The 13,314-nt window shown below is 57.1% G+C and overlaps 1 protein-coding gene across 2 annotated transcripts; it reads right to left on the reverse strand.

Annotated features, from left to right (window-relative positions):
* Positions 1-578: 578 nt before the first annotated feature.
* Positions 579-11,086, reverse strand: SDSL (serine dehydratase like; the record flags this gene model as incomplete). 2 transcript variants are annotated; one of them, XM_079762658.1, is made up of 8 exons in its annotated part: positions 10,968-11,086; positions 5,866-6,060; positions 5,696-5,735; positions 4,928-5,067; positions 3,745-3,833; positions 2,932-3,159; positions 1,663-1,787; positions 579-772 (listed from the first exon to the last, which is right to left on the reverse strand). In XM_079762658.1, the coding sequence occupies exons 1-8, from the start codon at positions 11,073-11,075 to the stop codon at positions 579-581; spliced, it is 1,119 nt and encodes a 372-aa protein (XP_079618784.1). In that variant the 5' UTR covers positions 11,076-11,086. The 2 variants fall into 2 exon arrangements, with proteins under 2 accessions (XP_079618784.1, XP_079618785.1); XM_079762659.1 differs by lacking the exon at positions 10,968-11,086 and adding an exon at positions 9,758-9,775.
* Positions 11,087-13,314: the final 2,228 nt, after the last annotated feature.

Raw genomic sequence — 13,314 nt, forward strand, 5'->3', positions numbered from 1 at the left:
CTGGCCGGGCCACGTTCCCGTTGGGCGACCTAGGGTGGGTTAGGGCACCGTCCCCTGCCTCGGTTTCCCCATCTGTAGAACAGGGGTGGTGATAATGGTTTTATTTCAGGTGCCGTTTAGTGTCAGAAGGTAATGAGTAGTACGTTCTTGGACGAGTTTCTGGCCCGCAGCCGGCACCCGGGGAAGGCTGGAGATGTTGTCCTCACCTGCCAGGCCCGAGAAGGGACGGGACATCCCCGCCTCGTCCCGTCCCCCCACGGAGGCAAGCCCTGCTAGGAGCTCCGCGCAGCCGGCTGCCCTGGGAGGCCTGAGCTGGGAACGCCTGGCTTTGCTTCTCAGCCTGTGGACTCATCAGAGGCGGGCTTGAGGAATGAGCTCATGGAGGTGGAAAGACTGGACCCGCCAGAGTTACAGACTCAACTCAGAAAGCATTTATTGGTCAGGGCTGTGGGGGAGCTGAAGGGAGCAGTCCAGGAGGGCTTCCTGCAGGAGGCAGCCAGCACAGAAGCACAGGGTAGCTTCCCCTGCCATCTGTGAGCACAGAGGCCCCTCGGCAGCTCCGGGAGCATCCAGGAGCCTCAGCTCTGGCCTAGCTGGGCCTTCAGTTCCTGCAGCTCTCGGCTGTCAATGTTGTTGCCTCCACACACGATGACCACAACGGAGGCCAGCGTGGGGCTCAGGCGGCCCTCAGCCTGGAGCCTCCCCAGGAGGCCCGAGTAGATGGCAGCTAAGGCTGCCCCGCAGGCAGGCTCCACCAACATGCGCTCGTCGTCTGCCCAGAGCGGGGGATGGGGTGGAGGAGAGAGAGGAAAAGCCAGTCAGTGCTCACAGGCCCTGGGTGTTGCAAACCCATGGAGCCAGCCAGCCATCTCACAGCCTATTGGTCTGACTCCCGCTCCATCCACCCGTCTCTCCACCCATCCACCTTCCGTGTATCTATCCATCCATCTCTTCCTCTATCCATCACTAGACTGTCTGTCCATCTATTAGTGTGGCCATCAATCAGCATATCCATTGATCTATCCATCCATCCATCCATCTATCCACTATCTATCCTTTGACTGTCTGTCTGTTCATCCATCAGTGTGTCCATTAATCAGTGTCCATCCATCGATTCGCTTCTGTCATTCATCAATTCGTTGCCCCATCAATCCCTTTGCCCATCCGTCTGTCCGTTGCCCACCTTGTCACTCACACTTCCCTCCATTCATTCAACACATCTGTATGGCGCGCCCACTTCCTGCCCGGCCCTGTCCTAGGAAGACGCTGGGGACACGACCTAACGATGTAGACCGATTGGGATCGGGCAGTTAGGAGATTCGTGGGATTGGTGCGTCGGAAGTCTCCAACCCAGGCGGGATGGGGGTGAGAGATCCAAGGAGGCTTCCTGGAGGCGGTGTCATGATGGCTGAGGACCCTTCGTCACAGGGAACTGACAGGGAGCAGGGCTAGGGATGGGCAGCTCCGGAGAAGAGGAGCGTGTGCAAAAGTCTGGAGGCTAGCGACAGCACAGCACGCCCTTCTTGTGCCCCTCGCCTTCCACCTCCTCCTGGCACGGTCACCGCCGACCCAGCCTGGAGAGCGGAGGCGAGCACGCGCTCTCGCTAGGGGGTCTGGGCCTCGTAGGTGTCGGAGCCCGGGTCGGGGACCGCGCTCACTCACCGAGGAACCGCTGCACGGCGTCCACAGCCTCCCTGTCCTCCACCACCGCCGAGAGGACCTCGAGCTCCTGCGTGCACGCCAGGGCCCGTGCGGCCACCGTCTTCGCGCCCAGGCACTTGGCCACGCTGTGGGAGAGGGCGGGGCGGGGGGGCGGGGTGCAGGGAGGAGCTGGTGAGTCACACACAGACCCGGCTCTCCCCTGCCCCCGGCCCCCGCGCCGCCCCGCCCACACCCTGACTTTGGACTCCGGGCTTCCAGGGTTGGGAAAGAACACATTTCTCTCGTCCTCAGCCCCCTGACTGTGGTGATGCCTGCGAAGCCCTGGGTGACACATGCAGCATCCACGATGTTGGGTGAAGAGCATGAGGCCGGGCTGGCGGCTGGACCACTCTCTGCTCATTAATAAGTTTATAAGAACCTTTCCTCAGCCCTGGCCGGTGTGGCTCAGTGGGTAGAGCGTCAGCCCACGGACTGAAGGGTCCCGGGTTCGATTCCAGTCAAGGGCAAACACCTGGGTTGCAGGCTCAATCCCCTGCCCTGGCCAGGGCACGTGCGGGAGGCAACCAATCGCTGTGTCTCTCACATCAATGTTTCTCTCTCTGTCTCTGCCCTCTCTTCCACTCTCTCTAAAAATCCATGGAAAAATATCCTCGGGTGAGGATTAACCAAAAAAAAAAAATGCAATGGGGGGAAAATTCTCTAATGATGGTGCCCCAAACCCCCACAAAACTATGTTCATGTTATATACTGTGAATAGAAAAATAGAGGTTACAAAACTGTCTGAAGACTATAATCTCAGCTTTTAAAAATACATAATTGATTCCTCTTACAAACATTTGTTGATCACCTACTATGTGCCCGGCACATGTCACATGCGTGCAATGATACATGGACGGGGGGCAGGGCGGGGAGGGAGGCAGGCAAAGACTGGGGAACATGCACCCCATGGGAGCAGCGTCCACCTGCGGTGAGGATGAGGTGACGTTTGGGTGTCTGTTGTTAGTGCTCGCCTACGTTTCCAACGGCCTGCACCTCAACTGCGTTGGCGATGACAGACCCTGGAAGCTGGTTTCCCTCGCGGAGGAGACTGACCTGACACAGGTCCTCCTACTTCAGCGCTGCCTCTGCCTTAGACCCACACAGCGCGGCTGGAGTCCCAGCGACGGGGACCCTCCTGAGGGTGCCCCGCCTCCACCACTCGGGGCCAGGAGGCCCGGGGCCGCTGCATCCTCACCCTCCAGCCCCCCACCATCACCAGCCCATGCCCACCTGGTGATGTCCGGCAGCGTGACCAGCCTGCCTGCCTCCAGGGCCGCGTTGAAACAGTGGGCCCCTCGCGTCTCCATGGCGACAATGGGCACGTGCTGCCAGCCCACCTCCGCCAGGCCGGCCGACACCCCGGCCAGGAGCCCCCCGCCCCCCACCGCCAGCACCAGGGCCCCTGGGGGGGTCCCCAGGGCGGCCTTCAGCTCCCGCACCAGGCTGACGTGGCCCTCCCTGGAGGAGAGGAGGAGAGGGGGAGGGAGGAGCTGGACCGGGGAGACCCTCAGCCCTCCCCTCCCACCTTCGGCCGAGGAGCGGAGACCCCGAATGCCTGGCTCGCTCAGCTTCCCCACTGAACACGTTCATTCATTCATGCTCCGCCGCCCGCCCCCAGGACCCAGGGTCTCTGACACCCGCTAGCTGTGTGATCTCGGGCAAGTCGCTTGACCCCTTGGTGCCTCGGTTTCCTCACCTGTAGAACGGGCATACAACACCTCCCTCTAGGACTTCAGGGAGGATTCCCTGGACTAAACGTTCCCCCAAAGTACACGCTCCATACAGGGGACTCATTATTAGTGATTTCCATTTTACACGTGGGGACACCGAGGCACGAGGTGTGCGATGCTCACAGATTCACACAACTCACACAGGGCAGAGGCGGGGTCTGGCCCCCAGTGTGCCTGGACTCCACGCCTCTTCCACTCTGGGCCTCGGTTTCCCCTTTTGTCCGATGGGAGGACCCGGATTCAATGAGGGTTTCTCAACTCTGAGCTCCCGGTCGGGGGGGGGGGGGGGGGTGTGTGTGTGCACCAGCCTTACCATATCAGGGGGTGGTCAAACGGCGGCACGTTCACCCAGCCGTCCCTCTTGGCCAACTCCTGTGCCCTCAGGTTGGCCTCGTCCCAGACCTAAGGAGCGACTGAGGCCAGAGGACCGGGGGCAGGCAGCTACGGGGTTGTCTCGGGGCCCGCCCCTGGGAACCCACACTAACAGCACTTCGGAGGGAGCCCCCAGCCCACTTCCTCTCCTAAGGGGTCGAGGGGGACCAGGGGCAGAAAAAGCTCTGCCCATCCTCTGGCACCACAGTGCCCACTGGGCCGGGGCCGGGGCCGGAGAGGACAAATGTCCCGCCCCGTGGAACCCTCGTCCAGCGGAAGAGACGGGCCTCCTCCTCTTGAAACATCGAAGCAAAATGAGCTTCGAAGCTGGGCAGCCCTTGAACGCCTCTCACTGGGCGCCCACCGAGCCTCCTGTCCCTGCCCCGAGCAGCCGGGTGCCCATCCAACCATGGCCCTCCCCCGCCCATCGTCCCTCCGTGGCTGCCCAGGGCCCGGGGCTAAAACCCCGGCCAGCCGCGCTGTGTCTGGGTGACCAGGTGACCCGGGGACCCTCAGCCGCGGCCTCTTTCACTGGGTGGTCTCAGAGCGGACAGCGCTGCCATCGTCTTCTTACACTTCGTGTCTCATCCAATGGCCAACAACCCTAAAGTGGCCAACACCAAGCCCAGCCGGTGCTGAGCGCTGACCTATGAGCCGGGAGGTCGTGGTTCGATTCCCGGTCAGGGCCCATGCCTGGGGTGCAGGCTCGATCCCCAGTGTGGGGTGTGCAGGAGGCAGCCGATCAATGGTTCTCTCTCATCACTGATGTTTCCATCTCTCTCCCCCTCTCCCTTCCTCTCTGGAATCAATAACAAAATACACAAGTTTTTAAAGTGGCCAACACCAAGTGCCGGTGAGGCTGGGGGGACAGGCGGGCTCCCGCCCGTCCCCAGCCCCTGCCCCCCGGGCCCCTGCAGGGGGTCTTCTCAGGGCGGGCACAGCGAGGCCAGCGGCCCCAGCCCTCCACACACACCACCGCACTCCCACCCGCCAGCTCGGCCAACCCAAGGGCAGACCGGGTCCCAGGCAGCGTTCAGGAGGGGTAAAGGGGACAACCTCTTAGCGGGGAGGTGGCGTGACGGGGCACCGCCCACCTGCCGGCTTCCCCTTCCTGGGGTCCTTACCTTTCCAACCAGCTGCACCTCGGCCCCCTCCCCCTGCAGCCTCCTCACCACGGACTGGGAGGCGCCCTCGGGGAGCACGATGGTGGCGGGAATGCCCAGCTTCCGAGCGCAGTAGGCCGCCGCGATGCCCGCGTTGCCCCCTGTGAAGGCAGCGGAAGGCGGTGCCGTTGACAGGCTTTTGCCCCTCCTCCTCCATTTCCCTGTATGAGTCCCCCCGCCCCCACACTTATACGCCCCACGCGTGAGTCCTCTCCCTGGCCTCAGAGGTGGACATGTGATCTAGATGGAACCCATCAGAGAGCTCAGTCGCCTGACCCATGACTGGTTCAGGGGTGAGCGCAGGACCCAAGCTGGGCCCAGAAGACCAAGTCGTGGGTTGAGGGGAGCCATGGGGCAGGGGAGCCATGCTCCCTTTTCACTGGAGTTGGTAGGATGGCAAGGAGCAAGCCTGACACTCCAGGAGGCCTGACCGAGAAGAAAGCTGGTAGAGAGGAAAGAAAGGCCGGGAGAAAGGAGGGATGCGGATGAGAGCTCCTGGATCCAGCTGTGCCTGAAAGCCATGTCTCCTGAGAATTTTCAGTTCTTGGAGCCCGTAGCTTACACCTGTGTGAACTGGGTTTCGGTCACTTCTACTAATGACCATGACCTTGATGAGGGTGGACCCTTACGAGGAGGCCGAGCCCTGGGTGTCTATTGCTGCTCCAGCCAGCTCCCCCTCCCCCACACCCACCCCTGAGCACCCGCAAGAGCAGAAAGGTGTGGGGTCACCTGAGGAGCACACCAGGTGTCTGCACCCCTTCTTGGCCGCCTAGGAAGAGAAGGAATGGCGTTGAGGGCTCACCCAAGCAGGGATCACCGAGCCCCCTCCCATTCCAACAGCCCCCCTCCCCTCCCTCCCGGACAACCTCACTTCTCCCCTTCCGCCCGCACACCCTCACCTCCTGGCAGAAATGCCCGATGCCCCGGATCTTGAAGGAGCCGGCCGGCTGCACGTTCTCACACTTGAGGAAGACGGTCGTGCCCGCCACCTGGGACAGTGCCCAGCTCTCCAGCAGAGGCGTGACGGTGTGGAAGTGCCCGCCCTCGGCACACTCCGCCAGAGAGCTCGCCATTCCGGGAACCGCCTGGCGGGCCTGTGGAGGACATGGGGCCACCGCCCAGGCAGCTCCAGTCAGGGGTCCCCCTAACCAGGCCGGGAGAGGAGGGGAGATGGGAGAGTGGAGACGCCCTCGGCTTGGTTCTCTTAGCCCCATCTGTCTGCCAACCTGTGAGGCTTCAGGCAAGCATCTGCTCCTCTCTGGGCCTCAGTTTCCCCATCTGGGCAAAAACCTTTGGACTAGGGGCCTTCCATTCTGTAACTGCGGCTGCCCACAGTGCTGGGGACGTAAAGCCTGGCCAATAAGAAGTGATGGCCCTGGCCGGTTTGGCTCGTGGATAGAGCGTCAGCCTGTGGACTGAAGGGTCCCCGGTTCGATTCCTGGTCAAGGGAACATGCCCAGGTTGCGGGCTCATCCCCACTAGGGGCCGTGCAGGAGGCAGCTGATCAATGATTCTCTCTCATCATTGATGTTTCTATCTCTCTCTCCCCCTCCCTTCCTCTCTGAAATCAATAAAAATATATTTTTTTTTAAAAAAGAAGTGATGAGTGAATGAAAATGGGAGAATTCATTCATTCATCATTCATTCATTCATTCATTCATTCATTCAAAAACACATTTATTGAGCACCCACCATGTGCCAGGTGGGTCCATGTTTTGGGACCTGGGCCCAGACAAGTCAGAGGGAGTCCTGCTTTGCCAGAACTCACATTCTAGAAGGGGAAACAGTTACAGAATTTCAAAGGGCCTCACCCGGCGTCAACCCCGGCCGCCTTGTTCCAGCCACTCCCCCTCATTCTCTCCTCCGTCATTATTATCATTATGTTTTTTTCTCTGGATTATTTCATCTATAAACATTTCAACATGCACCTCTAAAAGTGAAGGACTCTTTTTATTCTGGCAAGATTTATTTTATTTTAATTTTTTTTGTTGAGATATCATTGCCCTGGCCAGGTAGCTCAGTTGGTTAGAGTGTCATCCCCATATGCCAAGGTTATGGGTTCGATCCCCTGTCAGGGCACATCCAAGAGTCAACCAATGAATGCATAAAAAGTGGAACAATAAGTCGATGTCTCTCTCTCTCTCTCTCTCTCTCTCTCTCTCTCTCTCAACTCAGTTTAAATTTTTTAATTTAAAAAATAAAAAAGAGATATAATTGAATGTAACATTATATTAGTTTCAGGCATACACCATAATGATTCGATATTTGTATACATTGCAAAATAATCACCACAATTCGTCTAGTTAACATCTGGCACCTAACATAGTTAGTTACAGATTGTATTTGTGTGATGAGAACTTTTAAAATCTACTCTCTTAACAGCATTCAAATATGCAATACAGTATTGCCAACTGGAGTCACATGCTGTACATTACACCGAGGACTTATTTATCGTGTATCTTTCGCCACACAGAACTCTTTTTTTTAACCGAAGGCACATGATTTTTCACAACAGTGTATGTTTTTCCAAACTCATTGAATTTTAACTGAAAGTGGGCTCACTTTATTTTATGTAAATTATACCTCAATAATGCTAACTTTTAAAAATCACACTTAAAATAATTTCTTAATATCAAATATCTGTTAAATGTTCACATTTCTAGTTATCTCGTTAAATGTGCTACATGGTCATTTTTCGGTTAGTTGGTAGTTGTTTGGGTTTTGTTGTTGTTGTTGTTTTAATATATTTTTATTGACTTTTATAGAGAGGAAGGGAGAGAGGTAGTTAGAAACATCGGTCAGCTGCCTCCTGCACGCCCTCTACTGGGGATTGAGCCTGCAACCAAGATACATGCCCTTGACCAGAATCAAACCCCGGACCCTTCAGTCCGAGGGCCAAACCAGTTAGGTCTGGTTTGGGGTTTTTTAACAGCTTGAATGTGTCATGGGACCTGAGCATTTTGATTGGTTCAGAGGCCTTTTAATTCATTTTTTATCTGAAAATTCTCAAAGGGGGGATTCTGAGATGAATGACCAGAAGAAAGCCGAGGGGAAAGCATTCCTGCAGCAGGAACAGCAGATAGAACCACCAAATCTAGAAATGAACTTGAGGAGATTGGGCGGGAGCCGGAGCAAGCGGTGGGCAGGGCCATGGGAGGGTGTTCTAGCCCAAAGCGGGGGATTGGCACGTTATTCTAATTCTACTGGCACTGGGAAGCGATGAATGAACCTGTGAGCCAGGGCGAGACTGAAAAGAGGGAGAAAATGAAAGGAAGAAAAAAATAGAAGAATTTTTATAGGAGCAAATGCCCTGCTGTGCCCTGCAATTCCACTATTTGCCACTAGGAGGAGCACTGCAACCTCCCCCACCCGCCACAAGCCCAAGCTTCTTGTTCACCCTTATTTAGTCAGGGCCGGGTCTGCAGTGGAAGAGTTCCAGGTCGACCGTCCCTGGAGTTGACCCTCTGGCCTTTGTTGGGATGGCCCTGGGATCCCCCAGGCGGGGCAAAGCCTGAGCCACCTCCACCCGGGGCACTTCGCGAGCTGAGCATGGCAGTGGCGACGAGCGGCATACCTTGACCTAGGTCTCACCTCAGCCCCAGAGCCCAAGAATGTGGACTTTAGGGCCAATCAGAGACCAAAGTTCGAGACCAGCTATGACTTTCCGACTGTGCAACCCAGACGAGTGTCTCAACCTCTCTGTGCCTGTTTCCCTTTCTGTAAACTACAACAGTCCCTACCTCACAGGTTATGGTGCATATTGCTGTAATAATAGCTACCCTTTGCTGAGTCCTTATGAAGCGCCAGACATCGGCTGAGTTCTCCAGAGGCGTTATCTCGCTGGGGCCCCTGACAAGGCCGGCGTGCTCCCCCTTACTCTAGCATGTGCACAGGGCATCACAGGTGCGTCTTAGAAACTGCAACAGCGTGGGGAACAAGACAGATATCTACTCTTGCAGCTGACGTATAGCCCGATGGAGAGATCAGTTATTCAACAAATAACTGTATAGACAAACAAACTAATCAGAAACAGTGAAAACTGCTAAGAGAGAAACCTGCACGTGGGGAGTTCTGAAGAGAAGAGCAAGGGGACCTACATTGGGTCAGGAGGTCAGGAATGACCTCTTGGAGGAGGTGGCCCTGACCGGTTTGGCTCCGTGGACGGAGTGTCGGCCTGCGGACTGAAGGGTCCCAGGTTCGATTCAGGTCAAGGGCAAGTACCTTGGTTGCAGGCCCAGAGAGGCTGAGTAATTTGCCTAAGGTCACACAGCTAGAAACGGCACAGCCCGGATTCAAACTCGGGCAGTGTGCTTTGGCCTCTGTGCTCATCACCACAATGCAGCGTGAGGCCCAGGGCTGGGTGCAGGTCCCAGCAAGCATGACCTTGGCCAGGCCATGTTTCTTCCTGGGCCCCACCTGTTGCATCCAGGAGTTGGGTAAAGACCAACACCCTTTTCCACCTCCCTGTCCCTCAGGCTTTTCCCCAGCCGAGTCCACAGCCGAGTCCCTGGCGCCAGGGCTGGGAAGCCTGGTCCGGCCCCTGGCGGGCGGCATGTCCATCCCTGCCCCTCTGGCAAGCAAAGCCCGCTCTCCTTCCGCAAGGCAGGCTGGGCCCGCGCACCCTGAGTTGAATCGATATTCCTGGGAGGGCTTAGGCCACTGTCCTCCTCCCTCCCTTTCCATCCACTCAGCGGGGACTTTGCCCCAGAACCTTTCGGACTCCCCTACATGCATCTTCCCACGTGCACGCAGAGCCCCAGGGGCCCCCGTTTGGGCCCCAGGCCTCCTTACCTTTCTGCTCAAGAGTCCCAGAACCAACTTGGCTACAAACTGCTGCCCACAAGCCTAACTGGCACCGGCTCTGCCCGGCTCCTGCCAGCCTCCTGTGGCCTTGACCCCTCCTCCCGTGTTAAAGGGACAGCTCCCCGCTGGAGAGCGAAAGAGGAGGAGATCAACCCTCACTGCCTCCCCATGTGCCATCCTCGGCGCAGGCATTACCTGGTCCCATTTGACAGATTAAGAAACTGAGGCTGGCCCTGACCAGTTTGGCTCAGTGGATGGAGCGTCGGCCTGCGGACTGAAGGGTCCCGGGTTCGATTCCGGTCAAGGTCATGTACCTTGGTTGCGGGCACATCTCCAGTAGGAGGTGTGCAGGAGGCAGCTGATCGATGTTTCTCTCTCATCGATGTTTCTAACTCTCTGTCCCTCTCCCTTCCTCTCTGTAAAAAATCAATAAAAAATATATATTTAGAAAAAAAAGAAAAGAAAAGAAACTGAGGCCCCGAGAGGGAAATTCACTTGGCTGAGGCCACCCAGCCAGTGAGAAACACCCTTTGTCTCTCGCCCTGGACCACCGCTCTCACCACACAGACATCTCTGAGTAAATGCTGGTCCCGAGAAAACAAGGACAAGGAAACAGTTGTCACGTGAGAAAGGTATCTTCCCCGGCAGCACTGCCTCGTCTCGGATACTTCACACTCCACACAGGAGCTGAGCAATCATTTCTTTTTCAAATGAATGACTCTGGCAACTGGCTCATTCGTTCAAAAAATATTTACTGGACACCTACCATGTGCCACATCCCAGGAGCTTTGGCCTCAAACAAAATAGCATGTTCCCTGCCCTCCTGGAGCCTCAAGGGGTCACTGAAGAGTGGCTACGATCAGTGCCATCAGGCACGGCCAGGGCTGCCGGTGCCCGGAGCAAGGACGGCACTTGGCCCGGAGGACTGGAAGGCTTCCCGGAGGAGGAGGAGGAGGAGGAGGAGGAGGAGGAGGAGGAGGAGGAGGAGGAGGAGGAGAGAGGAGGAGGAGGAGAGGAGGAGGAAGAGGCTGAGCTCAGCCAGGAATCAGGAACATGGAGTGCAAAGGTCTGGAATGGAAAAACATGGTGGGACTGGAACCAAGAAGGCAGGGGCGAGGCAGCAGGAGGGCTTGGGGCTGGAGGTGGGCAGAGACAGAGTCCACAGGGCAGCTATGCCAATGCAGAGTCTGGACCTTACCCAGGGGCACGGGGGAGCCAGGGCAGGCTGTGGGCAGGAGAATGATACAATCGGATTCACAGCTGGTCTCTTCCGCCGTCCCACGGGGTGAGCCTGAGCTGACCACATCCCTCCGGTTCCCTGTGTCCACGGGAGGCCAGGTCCAGGTGTACCCTGTCTGGACTTTGGGTGACTCCTCAGGTTTGATGATTAACTCCCGGCCGCCTGGGGTGAGGTCGAGCTGCCTGGCCCTGGTCCCTGATGAGAACGCTGACAGTCCCATTCCCATCCACACATCACACATGCGCCCAGCCTCCCGTGTTCTGTCCTGAACGGGGTGCTGGGAACAGAGCGGGTAAAGCCCGGTTCATGCCCTGAGGTGGCTCCCGGCCTGGAGGGGAAGGAAAGACACCCAATTCAGTGACATTTCTCACACCCCCTGGGTCGACAGAGAGCAGAAAGTCCCCACAGGACAGCTGAGGGTGGGGTGGGATCAGGGAGGGCTCCCTGGAGGAGCAGGGCCTCAGCACACAGCTCGGGCTTGGGCAAGAGGCACCGCTTGCTGCATTCATTGCATGCCGACTGTATGCCAGCCCTTCCGTGGTGGCCAGTGTACCCTAAGGCTCATTAATAGTTGGGTTTTTGTTTGTGTGAGCAGGAGGAGCTATCAAACCAGAATTTCATGGAGATCATGGCTTCGGAAGAAGTTAGGCGGGTATTAACGTTTAATAATAGAGTCTGTTGTTTGTGTGTGTGGTTTTTTTTTTATCTTAAGTAGGAGTAGGAGTAGTTTCTGGCATGAGGAGGCAGTATGCCTAAGAGTTAGACCCCGGAGCCTGGCTCTGGTACAAATAAATACCAACCTCCACTCACTGGCTGCGTGACGTTGGGTACATTAATTAACCTCTCTGCTTTGTTTCCTCAACTGTCAGATGGGGGTCAAAGACTTCCCTAGTGGAACTGATGGGAAGATCGAGGGAGTTAACAGATGTAAAACGTTTAGGACAGTGGTCAGGACGCTGTGTTTACTGCTGCTGCTGTTATTGTCACTGTAATCAAAGACAACGATGTGACAAAAATCGCCGCGCCCAAAGTTTGGGAACGTCACGGAATGTTTACAGCACCCTGGGGCGGTGAGTACCGTAATGAGCTCTCCGTCGTGGAATCAGACGCAGCCCAGAAAGGTCAAGTCACTTTCCCAAGGTCACACAGCAGCGGCCGAACCAGGGCTCACCCCCAGAGGGGCCAGGCTCCAAGAGCCGCTGGGGGGGGAAAGCCAGGTGGCTGCATCCGATGAGGCGACAGAGATGGGCCCGGTCACTGACCTGTCCCCTCCGGGGGCCACCTTCGTCAGCCAGCCGCTGTCCCTGCTGCGTCAGGCCGCCTCACACCCACCTGGCCAGTCCCTCGGGTTACTCATTAAGCTTCGTTTCATCACCGCCACCCCCCGCTGGCGTTCTTGTTTGCCAGGCAAGGGAACGGCACGGAGAGGGGCGATGGCACCTTGGCCACCGGCGATGGGCCCTCCAGACTGGCAGGTTGGACTCTGGACCTGGGCCATATTTTTCTGAGCCACGAGACTCGGTTCCGTTAACCGGGCGAGAGAACGGGGTTCAGGCAGTCGTGCAGCCAGCCCAGCTAGTGAGTAGCCGGCTGAGACTTGGACCCGGGTCTCCTAACGCCCAGCACATCTTAGGTAATGGTTCAGACCGCTGCTGAGATACTAAACCATTCTGGAGCAGAGCGGGTCTCCACCTGGGGCCACGTTTCTGGTTTCTGCGGCTGGAGCTCATTCACTCTGTCCCCTTGAGGGCCATGCTCTCCCCCCTGCCCCGGCCCACCTCTTCCTGCTGCCTGGCCCTGCAGAGATTTGAGTTTGAGACCCTTGGACAAAGGAGCTCTCCCCTCTCCTCTTGCCCCTGAAAAGGAGTTCGTTATCAGGGAGAAGCAGAGGCACAGGAAGGTTAAGTAACTTGCCCCAGGTCGCCCAGCAAACAGGCCGAGGGGCCAACCTTCGAGGGATGCCACATCCAACCTGGGTGCTCTTGTCCTACGAGACTTATAAATCCATAGTCACGGTGTCTGAGCTGAGAACCAGCAAGAGCCAGATAACGCTCCCTTTTTGTGTGTGGGGGGGTGGGGTGGGGGGGATCTGAGGCCCATAAGAAAAGAAGGGGGGCCCTAACCAGTTTGGCTCAGTGGATAGAGCGTTGGCCTGCGGACTGAAGGGTCCCAGGTTCGATTCCGGTCAAGGGCATGCACCTTGGTTGCGGGCACATCCCCAGTGGGAGGTGTGCAGGAGGCAGCTGATCGATGTTTCTCTCTCATCGATGCTTCTAACTCTCTATCCCTCTCCCTTCCTCTCTGT

The sequence above is a fragment of the Cnephaeus nilssonii genome, assembly GCF_951640355.1.
Source record: "Cnephaeus nilssonii genome assembly, chromosome: 22".
In the NCBI taxonomy this organism is placed as follows: Eukaryota; Metazoa; Chordata; class Mammalia; order Chiroptera; family Vespertilionidae; genus Cnephaeus; species Cnephaeus nilssonii.